General features: G+C 37.9%; 3 protein-coding genes across 3 annotated transcripts; 1 reads left to right on the top strand and 2 right to left on the bottom strand.

Annotated features, from left to right (window-relative positions):
* Positions 1-1,379: 1,379 nt before the first annotated feature.
* GUN5 (magnesium-chelatase subunit chlH, chloroplast, putative / Mg-protoporphyrin IX chelatase, putative (CHLH)) lies at positions 1,380-7,389 on the bottom strand. The gene is made up of 5 exons (XM_021957547.2): positions 5,651-7,389; positions 5,225-5,307; positions 2,954-4,756; positions 2,149-2,625; positions 1,380-2,008 (listed from the first exon to the last, which is right to left on the bottom strand). Exons 1-5 carry the CDS (start codon positions 7,050-7,052, stop codon positions 1,631-1,633), a joined length of 4,143 nt encoding a protein of 1,380 aa, XP_021813239.1. The 5' UTR covers positions 7,053-7,389; the 3' UTR covers positions 1,380-1,630.
* A 1,303-nt stretch (positions 7,390-8,692) lies between these two features.
* LOC110756159 (3'-5'-exoribonuclease family protein) lies at positions 8,693-13,406 on the bottom strand. The gene is made up of 9 exons (XM_021957549.2): positions 13,301-13,406; positions 12,445-12,643; positions 12,257-12,306; positions 12,097-12,166; positions 11,888-11,993; positions 11,311-11,377; positions 10,718-10,793; positions 9,704-9,990; positions 8,693-9,039 (listed from the first exon to the last, which is right to left on the bottom strand). The coding sequence occupies exons 2-9, from the start codon at positions 12,602-12,604 to the stop codon at positions 8,956-8,958; spliced, it is 900 nt and encodes a 299-aa protein (XP_021813241.1). The 5' UTR covers positions 12,605-12,643; positions 13,301-13,406; the 3' UTR covers positions 8,693-8,955.
* Positions 13,407-13,455: 49 nt separating this feature from the next.
* On the top strand, positions 13,456-17,540 carry LOC110756158 (Adenine nucleotide alpha hydrolases-like superfamily protein). Its single transcript, XM_021957548.2, has 7 exons — positions 13,456-13,879; positions 14,185-14,533; positions 14,624-14,710; positions 15,497-15,618; positions 15,709-15,787; positions 16,298-16,680; positions 17,155-17,540. The coding sequence occupies exons 1-7, from the start codon at positions 13,551-13,553 to the stop codon at positions 17,201-17,203; spliced, it is 1,398 nt and encodes a 465-aa protein (XP_021813240.1). The 5' UTR covers positions 13,456-13,550; the 3' UTR covers positions 17,204-17,540.
* Positions 17,541-18,964: the final 1,424 nt, after the last annotated feature.

The following is an 18,964-nucleotide window of genomic DNA, read 5'->3' as shown; positions in this document are numbered from 1 at the left end:
ATTATTGGCTCCGCAATTGCAAATATTAATGGAAAATTACTCAAAATGCAAGGATCAAAAGTATAATTTTGCCAAACAAATAATACGAGAAAAAAAAAACATAGGGGTGGGTATGGACTGATTATATCGATTAAAGGTTGCACTCATTTTTCATAAAAAAAAAATTATAATAAAAAAAACTAGTCACGTGCTAGTAAACTTCAAAAGAAATAATAAGAGAAACAAAATGTAGGAGTAAGTATGGACGGACTGAAGGATCTGCTCTTGGAAGACGCAAATAAACTTCAAAGAAATAATAAGAGAAAACAAAAGGTCGGATATGAATGGAGATATGTTTTTTTTTTTTTGGGCGGAAATGGGTATATGTTTTTTAGGCAAGATGAGAAAGATTCCCACAAATATTTTCTCTCCATCACAGATCACTTCCTGCTGCAACCTTGAGCACTGTCTCTGTCTTTCGTCATAGAAAGTACATTAGTATATGGTACAAAGGAAAAAGGTAGAGAAGAAAATTAAGACAAACTGATGGCAAAACGAAAACCAAAAAACGTAAAAGAGAAGAAAAGTAGGAAAAAGAAATATTGAAACACAAATCACAGAGACATTGCACCAACATTTGTTAAGGACAGTCAGCTCTCAAGGCTTGTAGTAGAGCCAATTAAGGTAGTGTTGTTCTTTTGCCACTGTCATGTTTATGTTTATGAGACTGGATTTGAAAGAAAGAAATCCGAAAAACTATTACCTGAGAAAAAAACTGTTTCCGGAGAAGAAAATAAATAAGTTATGTTGTTTGCAATTCTTCGTTGCAGTGCCAGTGTTAATATAAACATAGTTGGACGAACAGTGACCGACGTTTGACTAACCCTTGACCCAGCCAATCACGAACTGGACATACTGAATTGAATTAGCGCAGCAATTACCACGAAAGTTGCAAAGACAATTCAAACCTAACAGCCGTCATGTTTACTTTTTTTATTCAAGAAATCCTTATAAAAAGAAGCTATTTCTTTAAAAACAAAAAGGTATAGCTCTGCGTCACCAGTAAAATCCTTAAAAAGTTAAGAAAACGTACACGCGGTGGGGTAAATGATAAAGTAACCAATTTTTTTATTAAAAAAAAAAAAACCAGATGTGTAAATTTCAAATGGGGAAATGAGTAAGAATGAGCATTTTCATTCCATAAGTTTCATTCTCTGTCATCAGATTAAGAATCTGAAGCTATTTCATTCCATAAGGATTTCTTTTAGATTTATCTCTTAACACTATTTCTGGCATTCTAGCCTTTTTTTCAGCTTTGAAATTCCCATCAATTTCAACTATGCATTCTAACACTATCAATGCATGTCAATTGAGAAATAATGATGATGTTGTTGAGAATGTTTATAAAAGAAGTTGTGAACTGAATACATGTATTTATAGGACTTAAAAGTCTGCAAAGTAACAGTACAGATACATATCCCTTAAAATGAATTGAACCACATGGGGGAACTGGTTAAGAATTCACATTAGACATTTCCTAAAGGCTTTGCTGAGCCAGAAAAAGGGAAAGGGGGAGAGGAGCTCTAGTAAATCATAGTGTTTACTGATATTTGCAAATTAATTTACAGTGTTCTCAACATTGAGTTTGAGTTTACCGATCGATTCCCTCGATCTTGTCTTCAACTTCTGAGTACAACTCCTTCAACTTCTCAATATTCTGCTCATCAGTGTCCCAGTAACCGCGTCCATTTGCCTCCAGGAATGTCTGTACCAGCTTCCTGAAGGAGTTTGGATTTGTTTTCATCAGCCTGTTCAACATCTCCTCATCTTGAATGAAAGTTGAGTTGGCCTCTTCATACACCCAGTTGTCAACTTGGCCGGAAGTTGCACTCCACCCAACTGTGTTAGTAAGCCTTTTCTCAATTTCACGAACACCCTCGTATCCACTGGATAACATTCCTTCATACCACTTAGGGTTCAACAACTTGGTCCTTGCATCAAGACGCACGGTCTCAGAGAGTGTGCGAACCTGCATTGCAAGATCAGTTTGTTAATTGGGAATTTATTTATTTAGTTTATTCAGAGCTTCTTTTGCAATATAAACAATAACATGACACTCCATTCTGAATTTAGTATTGAAATAATAGTACAGTGTGTATCAATGCTCACCTGGGCATTAGCTGTGGTGGTGTCAGCAATGTAAGCACTTGGTTTCTTTCCATCCTTCCTTAGGTTTTGCACCAGATTGGTTGGATCCGAGTCAAAGTAGTGGCTTACATCAGTAAGTGAGATCTCTGATGAGTCAAGGTTTTGGAATGTCGCTTCAGCTGTGCTCAGAGCCATCTCAAAAACTTTTCTATTCTCAGCCATGCCTGTACCAGGGGCATCAGAATCAAAAGCAAAAGATTTTCGGCTTAGATACATGTCTTGCAGCTGCTTCTCGTCATTCCATGAGGAGTTCTCCACAGCAAGGTTAATGTTGGAGGAATAGGATCCTGAAGCATTGGAGAAGATCCGAGTTGCAGCTTCACGAACCCCAATCCCAAGGGTTTCTGCTTGTTCCAGTGCATGCTTCCTGATAAAGTTTTGCTCAACTGGCTCATCTAGTTCAGCTACCATCTTCACTGCACGGTCAAGCAGATTCATCTGCAGACAACAAAATTACCATGTAGAAATTGTTAGTAACTAGTTTATACAATTGTCAGTGCCACATTATTGACGCTACTCCATGAAACAGCAATATGCACTTGCAGAAGATTTATTTTTCCTCAAAGAGAGATCTTATGCCACAGTTAGTCAAACATAGTCAAAGCAGTATGTATTTGAAATGAGCCAAAATCATGAGGACTGACGACCTCTTATTACCACAGAAATTCAAAGCCTCTATGACGATATATGTTAAGGGTTTATGGGTGAATTCTTACATTGCTAACATGTATCCAAAAGAGATGGGAAGCATAGAAAAGAACAATACCTGATTGATAAAGAGGTCTCTGAAAACTCCTGAGCAGTTGACAACAACATCAATTCTGGGTCTTCCAAGCTCTTCAAGACTTACTATTTCCACCCGGTTGACTCGTCCAAAAGCATCAGCAACTGGCATTACACCAACCATCCACAAAACCTGAGCCAAGGACTCACCATAAGTCTTAATATTGTCTGTACCCCACAAAACAAGTGCTATCGTCTCAGGATACTTTCCCCCGTTATCAATCTTCTGCCTCTCTATCAACCTCTCCACCACAATTTTTGCACTCTGCATTGCTGCTGTTGTGGGTATAGATTGTGGATCAAGTGCATGAATATTCTTTCCTGTTGGCAACACTTTCGGGTTTCTAATTGGGTCACCACCAGGCCCTGGCTCTACATATTTGCCCTCCAATGCTTGTTTCAAACTCCCTATCTCATTGTCAGCCACAATCAGCTTCAAGCATTCTCCCAAAAACATAAACAATGTTCTAAGTTTGTCCCTGTCAGCCCTGTAAAACTTTGTGTTCGACAAGTACTGAACCCAAGGTTCATTTATACCGAACCCAAGGATTGAGCTCAGTTTATCTTTTACATCAACTACTTGACCCTTCTCATTGGTTGTACGCTCCACAAATGCAGAAATTGCTCCACGTGATGTGTCAGTTATTTGCTTAAGAAGCTCCACATCCTTCAATATCCCTTTATCACTCCCTCTATAAATGTCCTCTATGTCTCTTCCAGCAGTATCAGCTAATATATCTGGGAGGGAAGTAATCCCTTCTTCTGGACGGTTCAGTGCAGCAATGTTAACCAGAGTTGCAACAGCTTCCATGGCTGTCGGAGGCTCACCAATGACATGAAGCCCACAAGGCAATAGACGGGACTCAATCTCCATGATTTTGTTATACACCTTTCCAACCACAAGATCTCGTTCTTTTGCTGAGATTTCCACCCCTTCCTCGGGTAGTTCTACATCCTTATCAAGATTACATTGCTTAGCTGTGCTGATTATTGAGCTAACAATCTGTGACCCACGGCCTGTGTCTTTAAGGGATTGATAAGAGGAGATAAGCTCACTTAATTGCTTAAGGCCTTTGTAAAGCCCAGCATTTTCTGCAGGAGGAGTCAGATAGCTGATGGTGTTGGCATAGCTCCGACGCTTGGCTATGGTAGCTTCAGATGGGTTATTAGCAGCATAGTAATAGACATTGGGGATGTTCCCAATCAGACTGTCTGGGAAACAGGCATCACTCATTCCCACCTGTTTTCCAGGCATGAATTCCAGTGAACCGTGAGTACCAAAATGTAGTACAGCATCAGCTTGGAAAATCTTTTCAACAAATGAATAATATGCTGCAAAGCCGTGATGTGGGCTAGCTGATTTGGAGAACAGTAGCCTCATTGGATCACCCTCGTACCCAAATGTGGGCTGAACTCCGATGAAGACATTTCCGTACTGTTTCCCATATACTAAGAGATTCTCTCCATCAGAGTTCAGGTTCCCAGGAGGTTTTCCCCAGTTTTCCTCCAATGCAGTAGCATATGGAGTTAGACTTTGATATTCACGGACCCCCATTTTGTAAGCAACATTCAGATTTGGGCTGCTGAATTGAGCCTCTTTATCATGAATTACATCTTCGATCAAAGCTTCTGAAGTCTCTGGAAGGTTCTCAACATTGTAACCATCTCTTTTGAGTTCTTGCAAAACCGCAAAGATGGAGGAAAAAACATTCAGATAGGCAGCTGTTCCAACATTTCCTTTGTCTGGAGGGAAACTGAAGACTGTAATTGCTAGCTTCTTCTCAGCCTGCATCAGTGCATATACTTGTCATGATGAGATCAGAAAAACTATACAAATTTTATTCAGTGAATAACCATAGAACAAGGACATCATGCCAAAGACAAACATTCTATTAGTATGAAAAATGGAAGACCCTTTTTGCCACCAGAATCAATCCAAATTAGCACTCCTGCATGCATTACCAGCCAAAGTAAAAGATTCTAAGCAATGACTGAAGCATGAGACTGATGGGCCTATTCAAACCTTCTCGGTCATCATTATTAAGAATATATTTACCTCTTAAGCAACGACTAAAGCAAAGCATGAAACACATGGCATATTAAAGTTTGCATGTCTATAAAAATTCTTGATACGACCCCTCCGAATCAATCATTACCAGATAACAGGCAGAGAAGTTCTTTTTAGTTTCTTATCATGTGTTGGAAGCAACTTTAGGTTTAGGAAGAAATAAGAAAAGACCCAAAAAGTAAATACCTTTGCCTTCCTTTTCAATTCACCCCATCTGATTGCCCTGGTGCAAAGCTGTTCTACCCTCTTGTGAAGAGCATGTGATTTCCCTGCAATCACATTACAATATTCAGCAACCCTTAATAAATCTTGACTGCAAGGCTTCACACAAGGAGGAAGATCGAGACAACCAGAACGGAGAAAGAAAGTGGAAGCTAGTAGGAGTATAACTGTCTAAGCAATAAAGTCAGTACATAGTTTTGGTTCACTAATTCAGTTCAAGCACTTGAAGATCAATCTGTTTGGTTAGCATTATTGAATCATTTTCCATTGATTTCCAAAATACAAAAAGGCTTTTATCTTTCCAGCTTTCTTCTTAGTAGTCATTCCAAAGTACTAACTGAAGGCTAGTTATAAATTATAGGCATGATAAAAGAATAAAGCTTTACCAACCTGTTCTAGGATCCCGGCCTGCAAAAACAATGGGCTCCATGCCTCCATCCAGCTCTGGGAGAGCCACTTGCAATGCTACCTGAATTGGGTGCAGCCCCAAAGTGCTATTTAACCACTCCTCGGTTGTCTGGAATACCAAAGGCAATGCGACAATGTATGGAACGTCAAGCTTCATCAGAGCCTCAACAGCCCGTGGATGATCCTGTCTAGCTGGCCCCCCAACAAGAGCAAAACCAGTAAGAGATATGGCAGAATGGATAAACGGTTTCTTAGTAACCGGATCAATCAGAAACCTCTCAACTGGCCCTGAAAAGTCAAGCCCACCAGCAAAAATTGGTATCACCTTAGCACCTCTTGCCTCCAATTCCATGATCACAGCCACATAGTGACTTTCATCCCCAGTAACAATGTGACTCCTCTGCAAAATCAACCCGACTACTGGTGCATTCGGGCTCTTAAGCTTCTCATTAGCATCCTTCCTAGTTCCATACCAATTCAAGTACTCCTTCACATCATCATACATACAAGGTGCTAAAGGGTGCCAAATTCCACTATCCAAGAACAGAACTGGGTCTGAATATGGAATCTTTTCGCCTTTCAGAGCAGGAACATAAGACCCAGATATCATTTTCAAGAAATTCTGCAAGTTATCTGGTGACCCGCCTAGCCAAAACTGCAAACTGAGAATATAAAGTCTAGCATCCTGAGCTTTATCACTAGGCAAGTATTTCAACACCTTAGGCAAAGTCCTCACAAGCTTGAGCATACTGTCAGCAAAGCCAGCAGACTGCTTCTTCCTCTTGAAAAGTTGGAAAAAGGGGCTCTTGGATTGCCCAAGCTGGGACATGCTGAAAGAACCCAACTTGTTGAGCCTCATCACTTCAGGCATTGAAGGAAACACCAAAACTGCATCAAGCCTGTCCCTCTCTTTCTCCACAGCATCCCTCACCTTCACAGCAAGCTCCTCAACAAAAATCAAAGACCCAATGAAGATGTTGGCGTCCTCAAGGTCTTGGCAGAACATTTTATAAGTTTCTGCATCACGAAGCTCTTCAACTAAGTAACCCACAACTTCAAAAGAAGCATACTTGCTGTTGCTGTTCAAAGCCTGCACTGCTGCAGTGAGTGATGATTGGTACTGTGCTTCCAAGACCACATAGACAATTTTCACAGTAGGGAGGCCTTGCTTATTTTCTGGCACAATACGCCGGACCTCCTGAGTGGTTTGGGTGAAGAGGCCATTGCCCATTGCACATTTCACTTTGAGGGAGGACTTTAAGCTGCTCTGGTTGACTTTTTTGGGGAGAAATGAGTGAAGAAAGTATTGCTTTCTGGAGAGTGAAGAAAGCTGGTCTGCTTTTGTGTTGGGTAAGGTGAAGGGTGAAGATACTAAAGAAGCCATTGTTAATCAGCCGCTGTATCTCACAACCTGAGCCTCCTCTGTTTCAAAATTGAGGGGTGGAAAAATGAGAGAGAGAGAGAGAGAGAGAAGCAGAGCTCTCTCTGTGATTGTGTTTTGTGCCTGAATTTGAGTTTCAGGTCTTATTCTTTCTTTTTCTTTGGGGTTTTGAAGATTGTTGTTTTATAGTTTGTGTGGAGAACAGAGGGAAGAAGAGCACACTTGGAACCAGTGACCCTGAAACAGTTGGTTTTCATGGCCAGTGGTGGAAGTTGGGGACACGTGGCTCGATGGGTAGTCAATGAATTATGAGTGAAGTTATTTCTGAGGTTGAGTTTCATTTTGGTATAGTTTTGAAAGAGCTGGGGGCAGAGAATCAAGAAGGGGGCAATGAGAGTGTAGTTATCTAATCTGTTTTGGTCATTCTGATGGAGTTTGCCGCATTCTGATTGGTTGGAATGGATTTCCAAAAGTACCATGAAGAGCTTGAGAGCAAAGTGTGGATGATGAGAGAGAAAAAAGAGAAAGAGATTCCCTTCCTTGTTTCCTTTGCTTGAACGAAGCACAAGCACAATTTTGCACAATCGGCGTGTAAAAATTCTGTCTATTCAATTTTGTCTCTTTGTAAAAACGAGGTGATAATTTTTCTGTGACAACCATGGGACCAAGTATCTCAGCCATGTCCATGTCATTTCTGGTTTATACTTTCTTGATGCAGTTAAAGCATAAACTGAAGATTGAAGACAGAAAGTTCACAGTAAAATGCAAGCCCACTTAGTAAAATTAACTGCACAAGACGATGATACATTAAGGTCCTTTAGATCTTGCAACAAACCATTCTGGTAGAAAAGAAAAAATATATATCTTCGAAGAAATTAAACAATGCATTTTATTAGGCTATGTGTACCAACTGTCATTAATTTATATTTTTTGTAGCAAAAAGTTGAGCTTTTGTTTGCTTTTGGAAGGAAGAATAAGGAATGACAATGCAAGCAACAATAACCAATTAAATAGTTTGACCTAGAGTAAAAAGTTGTATTCATTTTACATGATCTATCAAAATTTTGAGTAGAAGCTTCAGCTTCATGATTGTATATCGTTGGGTTTAATTTTCATCCAGTTTTGCTTACTGTGATTCCAATCTCCATGACCCGTATACTAAGCGACAATGATTGCACCTATGGTTTGCCTCCACATCTTTAACTTGAAGCCACATATTTTTGGGTCGGAGACGCCAATTCCTCCTCTACTTTTCATCTTTCAAAAGTTACTTTTGGTTAAAAAAGACAACAAAAACTTGTTTTTATTTTTTTACCCTTCTTGTGACTAAAGAAGCACGCCAATGAGTCTAACCCAGTGGAAAATGACCTGAACTTGCATACTGCAGTCTCAAGTTTGAATCCTTGTAACACTTTGACAGTGTGAGAAAATCCCCTCCTTCCTAACTTTGACTAAAGAAGAAACATGTTACATAAGCAATGAAAACAGCATCAATCTTACATCCAGGCAGCCAGCACCATCAATACACATTAACCTTCATACATCCTTTTTGAAAGAGGCAAGACAAGACAAGTACAACCTTAGTTCTAGATTCTAACCAATCTGCAATGCGTGTAGTGAGTAATGAGTATCACACGGCAAGCTTTGCAACGGGATGCTTTGCCCATGCTGAAAGTAGCTCAAGGCATCAAAATTTCAAGAAACCAGAATTCTCACATCTGCTAATTGCTCTAAAAATGTGAAAAATGAACAAAATTGCAGAGCTGTTCCACATATAAAAAGAAAAATAAAACTAGTATTTCTAACTTTCAGAAACCTCCAGCGCAACAACTTTCAACACAAAACAAGGATATAGAACCAAGATGTAAACCAATAACACAATCCCCTTAGGAGATGAAGGACAAAACTAATCAACCTCCATACCGGAGGTGACTTCATCTAAGATCGTTTGAAGCTCCCTCGCTCTTTGCCTAGTCAGTGCAACACAATCCTGCACCACAGAGAGCCTTCCTGTTAAGTATCTGAATCAAGACTTCATTGGTACTTTTCTTAGGCCACAGTTTTGTTCTTATTATCATATTTTGGTGAAGTAATACTTGATTGAAAAAAAAAACGTATTCAACAAAATATGTAGGATAAAATATGAAGTTTATCTAAAGCGCTCCACTTTCATCTTTCTGTGTTTGCAAACTGGAACAATTATGTAAAACAAAAAAATAATAACTCACCCAGATAGTTTGATCATAATTTAGCATGAGAGCATTTCTTCTAAGTTTCAAGCCTTTAAAAGTTAAACCTTTTCCCTATAAAGCTCCAGTATTTAAAAGGTTGTCTAAATGTTACCAAGTTTTAGATTATTGTTTCAAACTAAAAAAGGATTGGAACTTTACACTCTTTTCCTCTTCTATTTTTTCTATCGAGGCACAGAATTGATGTCAAAAACAGTTTTAAAACCTTAGTCCTGGCTGTAATATAAACATGAAAACCAGCATCCAATATGGTGATATACATTTTCTTCTTTACTTTCAGTTATCATGGTTGAGCAGATAGACTGCAGGAACAAACTATGGAATTTGTAGTTTTAATCTCCTACCATGTGTAATTTGCAGGGTACCATCAAAATAATAACTTGACGGTGAAAACTAAGAACTGACCTGGATAGCTGATGTATAGGCAAGAACAGGTCCACCTGGCTTGTAAAGAGACACAAGTTGACCAGATGAATCCAAAACCACAGTTACAAGAGTTTCCATTACAGACTCTTCCTCTGCGGTAGGGTCAGCCAAGATGTAATTCTTATGAAGCAAGCATGTTAATGAAAATGGAATACTGCTTAATGTGAGTTTCCTCTTCCCTTTATTGACTGGCTCCTTTCCTCCATGATCTCCAGACAAAACTACTACTTTCCCATCATCATTCATAGAAACTACAGGAATCTGCACTGCAAGGCATGAAAGTTATATGACCAGAACGATGTTGAACAACACAGCTAGTGTTCAATTACAATTCTAAGCATGACTTACAGTTCTTTAAAAAAAAACTAAATTAAACTTCTTTTTCTAGCATACTAAGGGAGTACAATCCTTTTAACAGCAAAATAAATGTCAAAATGGAATTGTAAATATTAGAGAAACATAGATTTAATCTAATTTCTAAAATCAAACAGAAGTACGGGCATAATTTTTACTGTGCCAAAATAAAACTTGAATTAATTATAGGATGACCCAAAATGCTCTACAAGTTCGATTTACTCTACAAATCAATTGTATTTTTATTATTATTTAAAATAGCATGTAAAATGTTTTGTTTTTATATTTCATATTGAGAAAGAAAAGATTTGCCAATCCACACACAGAGAGAATTTAAAACAGGCATTTATAAATAAACATAAGCTTCAATGGGACTTGATTAATTTCCAGATGTTTTTCTTAAATGCATATCTTTCCTCTTTCCTTCTTTTATGCATATATTTAGGTTGGTATAAAAGCTGATAGTTTGAATAATATACTGGCTCTAAGTGCATAATGGTGGGGTATGTTGGACTTTGGGCAACTATGGTAATCCCATATGTTGTGTTCGCAGTACCAGAACTTTACATAGCCAACTCTTTAAACAGGGACAGAATGACAGTACAGGATACCACATGATGGGATGGCTGTAACACTTACAGTGAGAAAAGGCAGCAACTGCTGACAGCAAAGCAGCATCGAAAAGAGCACCATCAGCATCCAAACAATATATGTCCTGCAGTAGACAAATCAGACATTACTTCATAATATTATAACATACTTATATATATATATATATATATATATATATGTATAGGGAGCTTCTTAAGAGGGATCCTTTTTTACTATTCACCAAAAAGGATCCCAGGTGGGTGCAACCATCAATACAATTCGATAATCCAGACCATTTTATGACCTCATTTAAAGATAATCTTTATAAAAAAAACACCGAAATTGGAAATCATTTAGTCACAAAAAATTGACAAACACAAAGTTTCCAATATAACAACAAATATCTATGATGACAATGATGATCAAATGGTTCCGACTTTGCTGATTTTTTGCAGGGATTATTCTTATATTGGGATCTATAAACTAGACGGTTTGGATCATTGAACCACATTGTGTAGTCCCCCAATAATGAGACCCCTCTTTACTATTCACCAAAAGCGATCCCTGTGAAAAAAAACATACTAAAAAAGATTGCCATAGGCACTGACACCTATGAATTTTCCAAGTTTCCAAGTAATTACCAGGTAGGCCATCCAAGCAGCCTTTCCGCTGATCAAGCATAACTCCTTCAAATTAATCATGCCACAACTGCAACAACCAAGATAAGTGGTAATTTCCCAAACTGAAAACATCAAATGAAGCATCAACTTTAAATAGGGCAAGTAGCCAACTTTGATGAGAGTTTTCACCATATAAAGATATCGACACCAACATAAAACGCTTCTGGGTTCAAATACGGAAAGCAATATAACTAAAGCCAGTGTCCACCAAAAAGAAAAGTGGAAAAGTTGATTTCTGAATACAAGGTTCCTTTCAAAATGTTAGTTGGGATCCTCACGAGTAGAGCAACTTTAGTAAGATGAGTTGTTTTATAAGTGTATGGGCTCGAGTGAATGCTATTATGTACTAGAGCATAATAGATAAGACAGTTGAACTGTTACTAAACAAAAAAGTCCTACAAACAATAAGAATTGGAACTCAACTAAACCATCTATGATATACTAATGTGGATAGAACTAACAAAACTGACAAATTCAACTAAAGAAACTTCATGTAGAACTGAGAAACAAAGAACAACAAGATAGACATTTAACTTGCCTTAAAATAGTGTCCGATAACTGCTTCGACACCACAGGTGCTGCCTCAGCTGGCCTGCCAGGCCTAACAGTTGGGGAACAAATTGGAGGCATGTGGAAATCAATTGCTGAAAATTGAAAAATTCGAAGTGTGGAAAGCCAGTTAAATAAAAGAGAAGATCATATAGTTGAAAGAAGCAATAGAAATTTATCAAGTAGTGCAAGTCAAACCTATGCAACCCTCATCCGGTGACTCTTTTGAAGGGGTCATGACCTCCATTTTTATAGCAGCCAACATTCTCTAAACCCAAGAAAACCTCATCAGTTACAAGACCGTATATCTATTTTATAGACGTAAAAGACACATGGTGAAATAGAGATAAGCAATTACAGTTGAACCAATCTTTACTAATGCTGAACCATCAGCAGATGCAACAGCCCCTACATAAAAACGAAAAAACGTTCAGGTTACATGGCTAAATAAAGTTAAAATTCATAGTTGCATAAACAAAGTTAAAACTAACTAAATGAAGAATGGAGAATTCCATATTATTGATTCTAGTTCAGGCTTTAGCTAACCAAGGGCTGAAGAAGTCTCTCTAGCTTCGGCTAGTGACCTGCCATCAGGTCGTGTAGATTTAACAAGATGAGTCTCAAAAAAACGAAGAGGAAACAGGCGTCTGAAAGCATCCACGTCCATTTCTGACAGCACATCCCCAGAAGCATCTGGCAACACCATTCTCTTCTCTTTTTTAGCTTTCTAACGATGTGTCTTGCTCTACAGAGTAAAGATGCATGCTTTCAACATAAAACGAAATCAACAGTTCAACCACAAAGATATGAATTGCATTTCAATATACAGCGACTACTGCTTATCCATACAAACTTTAGTTTGAGATTTAAGAGACGCCTGCATTAACAACCATATTGGATACAAGAATGTTTACCACAACACTTAACTTCAGGATTGAATATTCAGGCGGAGAAGAAAGGACTAAAATTGATAATCCCCTTTTTTCTATTTCACAAAAAGGAGAAAAACCCAGCAATGCAAAACTAGTTGCAAGCTTCCAGCTCGTAAATAATACCTTGCCCCCACACCCCTAGTGACGAATTTGAAGCCCCTGCTTATTACAAATGGGAGATGTGCTATTTTTTTTTTCCCAGGGGAAGAAAAGAACACAGAAACCACACACCAGCGCTTATTCACAGTCATTGATTGTTTTCATTAAAAGCAATGATTTTAGAAAAGACGGCAAACCCAAAAAACGTTTCCTTTCCTAACAACCCACGAAAAAAATTAGAGGAAAAAAACAGGAAAACAGAAATAAAAGCTTCAATGTGGTGTAGCAGACATTGCACATGTGTTTCTCTGCTTGAATTGAAGTATGAGATATTCAGAAAACAAAGAGAGAGACAGGCAGCATGATCATACCTGTGGAAGCTTCGAAGTTGAGAGAGAGAGAGAGACTGAGAAACAGAAAATAAACAAAAAGGGTGTGGGCGGGTCAAATAAATGGGTTAGGTTTTATAGGACCATACCCGTTTGAGGTACGGGCTTTTATAACCCATACCTGCCATGACCCGTTATCTTTGTCTTTTGTGTCTCCCAAGTTGAAAAATTCTTAGAACCAAAACCCTACTACGCTCTTGTGCTCAGCTGAGAGAGGGAGGGAGAAATAAGCATGGCGTGCAGTGCTTCAGCTTGCCAGTCAAATTGCTACAAAACCCAGCAAGAAGAAGAAGAAGATGTTAAAGACAACAACAATACCAATTCATTTGCTGCTAATATTAGCAGCAGCAACAACAACAACAGCAACAGTGGTTTGTGTCTGAAGTGCAAGGCCAACAAACCCATCTCTTCCAATAGCGACGGTGGTGACGATGCACGCTTTTGCATCGATTGCTTCCGTGGCAATCTCTTCGGGAAGTTCAGGTTCGCTGTGAACTCCAACGCCATGATTGCTCCTACTGATAATGTCCTCGTTGCCTTCTCTGGTGGCCCGTCTTCCAGGTCCGTCTCTCGATCACTCCTCATTTGATTCGATTTTAATCACAAATTGTGCTTCATGTAGTAAGAGAACGAAGAAATATGATCAATTTATAGATACCCTCTTTCTGAAATGAGTCGAATTCTATGTATGTGTAATGAATTTTGTGCATAAGGTGGATTATAGAATGTTAGAAAGTGCCTTTCCGCAATTTAAAAGATATATTTGTTGTTATACTGTGTGCCATATCTACTGAAACGTTGTTGTATGTAAATTTCGGACTTGAGATTTTTTGAAATATGGAAAAAAAATGTTATTTTGGTTTCAGGGTTGCTTTGCAGTTTGTACATGAGATGCATAGTAAAGCGCAGAAGAATTTTGATGCATGTAGGGATAGATCGTTGCCAGTTTTCGGTGTTGGAGTTGCATTTGTTGATGAGAGTTCTGTTTACTCTGTCCCGTCTAATGAAACCGACAAAGTAATTGGAGACGTTAGATTGATAGTGGAAAATCTAGCCCCGCCATCAAAAGAGTTGTATATTGTACCTATTGAAAGTGTCTACTCTTCAGATTCTGGTGATGGAAGGGTGAGATTAAAGAAGTTACTGGATGCTGTTAGTGATGCCACTGGGAGAGAAGATCTTTTATTACATCTACGGATGTTGGCCTTGCAAAAGGTTCAGATCTTGATATATATATTTCAAGTCAAAACATACAATTAAGGGCAGCAAAATTAATTTATGCAGAATGTTCTGTTTTTGGTGCAGGTTGCCTCTCAAAATGGATACAACAGACTTCTACTGGGGTCATGCGTGTCGAGGATTGCCTGCCATGTTCTTTCAGCCACTGTCAAGGTTTTTTCTTAAGTGTCTTAAGTTGAATGCTCATTTCCCTGAAGATAAAACTGCTTACTGTCTCTAGTGAATGTATTAGATTCTTTACTAATTCATGATGTTTGTAATGAATGTTGTGGATTATAATATACATTGCCTTGACTGCATTTGATTTGAGAGATAGTTTTGTCCCAAGAAATCGGCTTTTAAACCGATAATAACTGGTAATCCTGTACATGGATCAATTAGATACCTGGCTAATTACTGGTGTTTGGTTACATTAATCCTTTTCACTGGAATCTAGGTTTTGCTTCATGCAATTGTGTTACATACACTTGTGACTCTGTCTTGTGGAATATCAGTTGCACTTAACACTCTAGAAAGGTGTTGTTATTTAGAGATTATTTCATCTTCTCTGATGTCGAAGCTGTAACTGATTTTCAGACCCAAAAAAAAAAAAAAAAAAACTGTAACTGATTTCTCCTCTTCATTCAAACAATATTTATGAGTAACTCTCAGTTTATATCAATGAACCTAGAAAAATATCATCTCAGATAATAGATTTTGTGACAGTAATGTAGCAATATACTCCTTTATATGATACCTTTTTTCCGTGGAAACCATGTTCTTCATGGTTTCTTGAATTTTCCACTATTGCATTTGATTCAAATTTTAGTCCGACTTCTGTAGGAAGGTCACATGATTTGTGGAATGAAAGACCATTGGTATCAATGGTGTATTTTCTCAAATTTATGTTGAAGCTTGAAAGGCATTTTGATATATCTTATTTGTACTTGATTTTAACAGGGCCAAGGATATTCTTTACCAGCCGATGTACAGTATGTTGATGCAAGGTGGGAGATCCCAGTTGTGCTTCCCCTTCGTGATTGTCTTGCCAAAGAGCTGACCATGCTTTGCCGCCTTGATGGGTTTGTAATTTATGCCATTTTGGTTTAGCTTCATAGAGAATTTTTTTTTCCTTACTGAATTATGTCTGATCTCTCATCTTGCCAGGGCAGTCTAAAAACTGTAGAGTTGATTAGAAGTCCTTGCACTGGCATAAATGGCTTGGTCTCATCATTCGTGACACTTTTGCAGGTACAAAGTGGGCCCAGTTTCTCTTATCATTTATGACTGATCGAAAATATTTGTTAGAGAGCAGCCTAGGAGATCAGCTTTTGCTAAGAATAACTTCACTAGTAAAGTTAAGTATGCACTTGAAGAGCAATTATTGCTTTGTTCTTCAACAAGATGGGAGGGTACACAATTAAGGGTTGCTGATTGTTTAGCTAATTGTAGTCTTATGTGGATGCAATTTGAAAAAGGCATCACCAAAAGTTGATAAGGTAAGTTTTAAAGGTTAAAATTGTGCAACGTTTCAAAACAACATGCTTTTTGCATAAATGTAGTCTTACGGCAAAAGTAAATTTTCCTTTAGTTAGAAACACGTATATTAGAGGCAGTAGTTTTACCTTGAAGTTTCTTTCAAATAGACTTGAGAACAAAAGCATGTATCAATACCATTCTTACTCCACAAGTAATCACCTTTGGTTAAACACATATATAAAGAACTTGATGGGCAAGTCAGGTTGAACTTTTGTTTTCCAGGAAGAAAATCCTTCTCGAGAGTGCACAATTATGAGAACAGCTGGAAAGCTTATCCCATTTCATTTCAACAAAATTGAAGAGATTGATGACTCTAATGTTCTTTTGGCAACTCGAAGGCGTCAGAAGAGATATAACCTTAAATCTAATGAATCTTTTTCCTCTGAGTCGTTCTGCTTTATCTGCAATAGCCCACTCAGCAGATCTGACTTGCTAAGTTTGAAGAACCTGGAGAGTCACAAAACAAGTTCTGTTTGCTGTTCAAGCTGCCAGTTCCAAATACTTCCCCAAGACCCCTCATCAGTAAATGAGTTGTATACTCTTTTACCTGAGCAACTGTTTGCCCGAGCAAAGCATGACAACCTTGACCATTACAGTGCCCTCAGGTGAGAATACTACACTTATTAATCATGTCTGATGTTTACCTGCAGGCTTTGATTTTCAAAATTCCTTAGAAGCTCTGAAGAAACCTTGTTCTGGCTGTGGATTTAATTGAGCACATGCACTTGATGTGTTAAAACTCAAAATGAAGAAAACTATAGGACAACTAGATGAACTTAAAGTTGATTATGTCTCTGTCATTTTGTACCACAAAACTTCAAACCGAAATTTCAAGATTATCAGAAACTTATGGAATTGGCATTCTCTAGAGGATGCCATCTGGATGCCAGTCTACCATTGAATAGTTGCATTTGTGTTTTGCGAATATGTACAAAACATTTGACTGACCTCTTTTGATCATGTATGGTTGATTCAATTATCTGTATCTTTTGTGTAGCCAAAGAGAAATAAAATCAAGAGAGTGAGAAACCTACAATCGTAACTCAGCCTTTTCCCTATTGCTTTATGTTTTCTTTCAGGGAACAAATACAAGATTGCTTGCTTTCAGAAGGTGAAGATGAAACTTGAGTCGGTTCACCCATGCTTGGGATCTGAATTATTGAAGCTAGTAATAGGCACTATTTCAATTCAGTCCTTCAGATTGTTTCTAAAGGATAGTGTTAGGATTATGGACCGCTAGTGGACTTGCGATGCCAACAGCTAATCTCTAAAACAGCATGCAATCAACTTCTGGTCTAACATGGTTTCGAAATAGCGATCATTGATTTTTGTCTTGATGGTAGTATTTATGTTGTGTATCAGAAGTTGCAAAGTCGAACTTGGTTCAGTGAAATTCTACCTGGCTTGAAAATTATTAGATTGTTTCTGCTTGATGTGCAGAAAATTCAATACGCTGCTTTATTTTGGCATGATATGCATGAGAAGAAATTGTGAGTAAATTGTGTTGAGGAATGAGTGCAAGTCGAATGGCTGCTATGATAGTGGTAGGATTCTCCAATTCTTATGAACAGAGTCTAGTTATCATTGGTCCATAAGTGTTTGTGCTAATGTATTTGGCAAGTGGCCCAAGCCATTGTATGCAAGTAGTTAGGGCTACCTGGCAGCTTCTAGGGCTTTTGTTTACCTTCTTGGGGGCTATGTTGCTATGAGTAGCCCTTCCTCACCGGAGGCACTCATTCTTTTTGCGAAATTCTATAGTGACCTTCATAGTAGTCACATGATCATTTCATTAAACTTAAGTGAAGTTACTATTCAAAGGAATCATGTGGCTAATATGAAGGTCAGTATCTAGGGTCCATATATGGCACTCTCACTATAGAAGGACTCCATTCTTTTTTGCTTGTCTTTATTTTAAATTATCAAAAAGCCACAATTTTCCATTCAAAAAATTCTATAGAATGGGGTACGGCTGCTCCGGCAAAGAAGAAAAGCCAGAAAACAAAGTAAATTGTCTCTTTTGTCTACAAGGTAAAAACAAAGTAAATTTTCTCTTTTGTCTACAAGGTAGATGGGTAGAAGTGAAAATAGGTTTTCTATAATTAAGCTTCTAAAGTAACTGAATATAGACTAGTTTCTACGTTTTACCTATTTGATCCATCAAAAATCACGATAGGATTTGTTTTCATCATTTTCCTAGTTACATTGTGATCTATCTTTTTTTTAGTACAAGCGATAGTCTAAACTGGAGGGGAGGGGATTTCTCATACACACACAACTAAGATGCTATTGGGGTTCAAACTTGATAACCTGCAAGTCAATGCTTTTTTCCACTACACCTATTGGCCACATTGTGATCTATCTTAATCTTTATTAATTAGTTAAAAGTTAACAAATCCAAATAAAAACAAGACACTTGGACCAATATTAATGAGACAACTGGACTGATGACAATCAGCAAAGAAATAGGCAATGTAATGTCATCATTACCCAACATGGATTTACTCGGATGACATTAACATAAAACAAGACAAACTGCCTCTAATATTTAGATACTAACATATGGACACTGCTTTCCTCCTTCCTGCAAATTACAGTTTGATACATATGTAAAAATAATTCATCAAAAACACAAAAAGAAAAATATATACACACATGCCAACTTATGATTGGCAGGAAAGTATGAGTTTCTACTTTTAGGAAAAGAGGTAAGTATTTTCCCTGACATATTGAAATTATGGGCTTTACACTATTTGGAGGCCACGACAACCTCTGGCCTAAATATAGTTATGTCTTTGACCATACTGTCATATGATGTTAGTAATTCACTCATGTTATAACACATAGATTAATAATGCTATATGACAAAATTACTATTTATGCAACTTATTT

Source organism: Prunus avium, chromosome 7, assembly GCF_965620075.1.
Source record: "Prunus avium chromosome 7, drPruAviu1.hap1.1, whole genome shotgun sequence".
NCBI classification, from domain to species: Eukaryota; Viridiplantae; Streptophyta; class Magnoliopsida; order Rosales; family Rosaceae; genus Prunus; species Prunus avium.
Note: the sequence above shows the minus strand (reverse complement) of the source record. Positions and strands in the feature narration are given on the sequence as shown.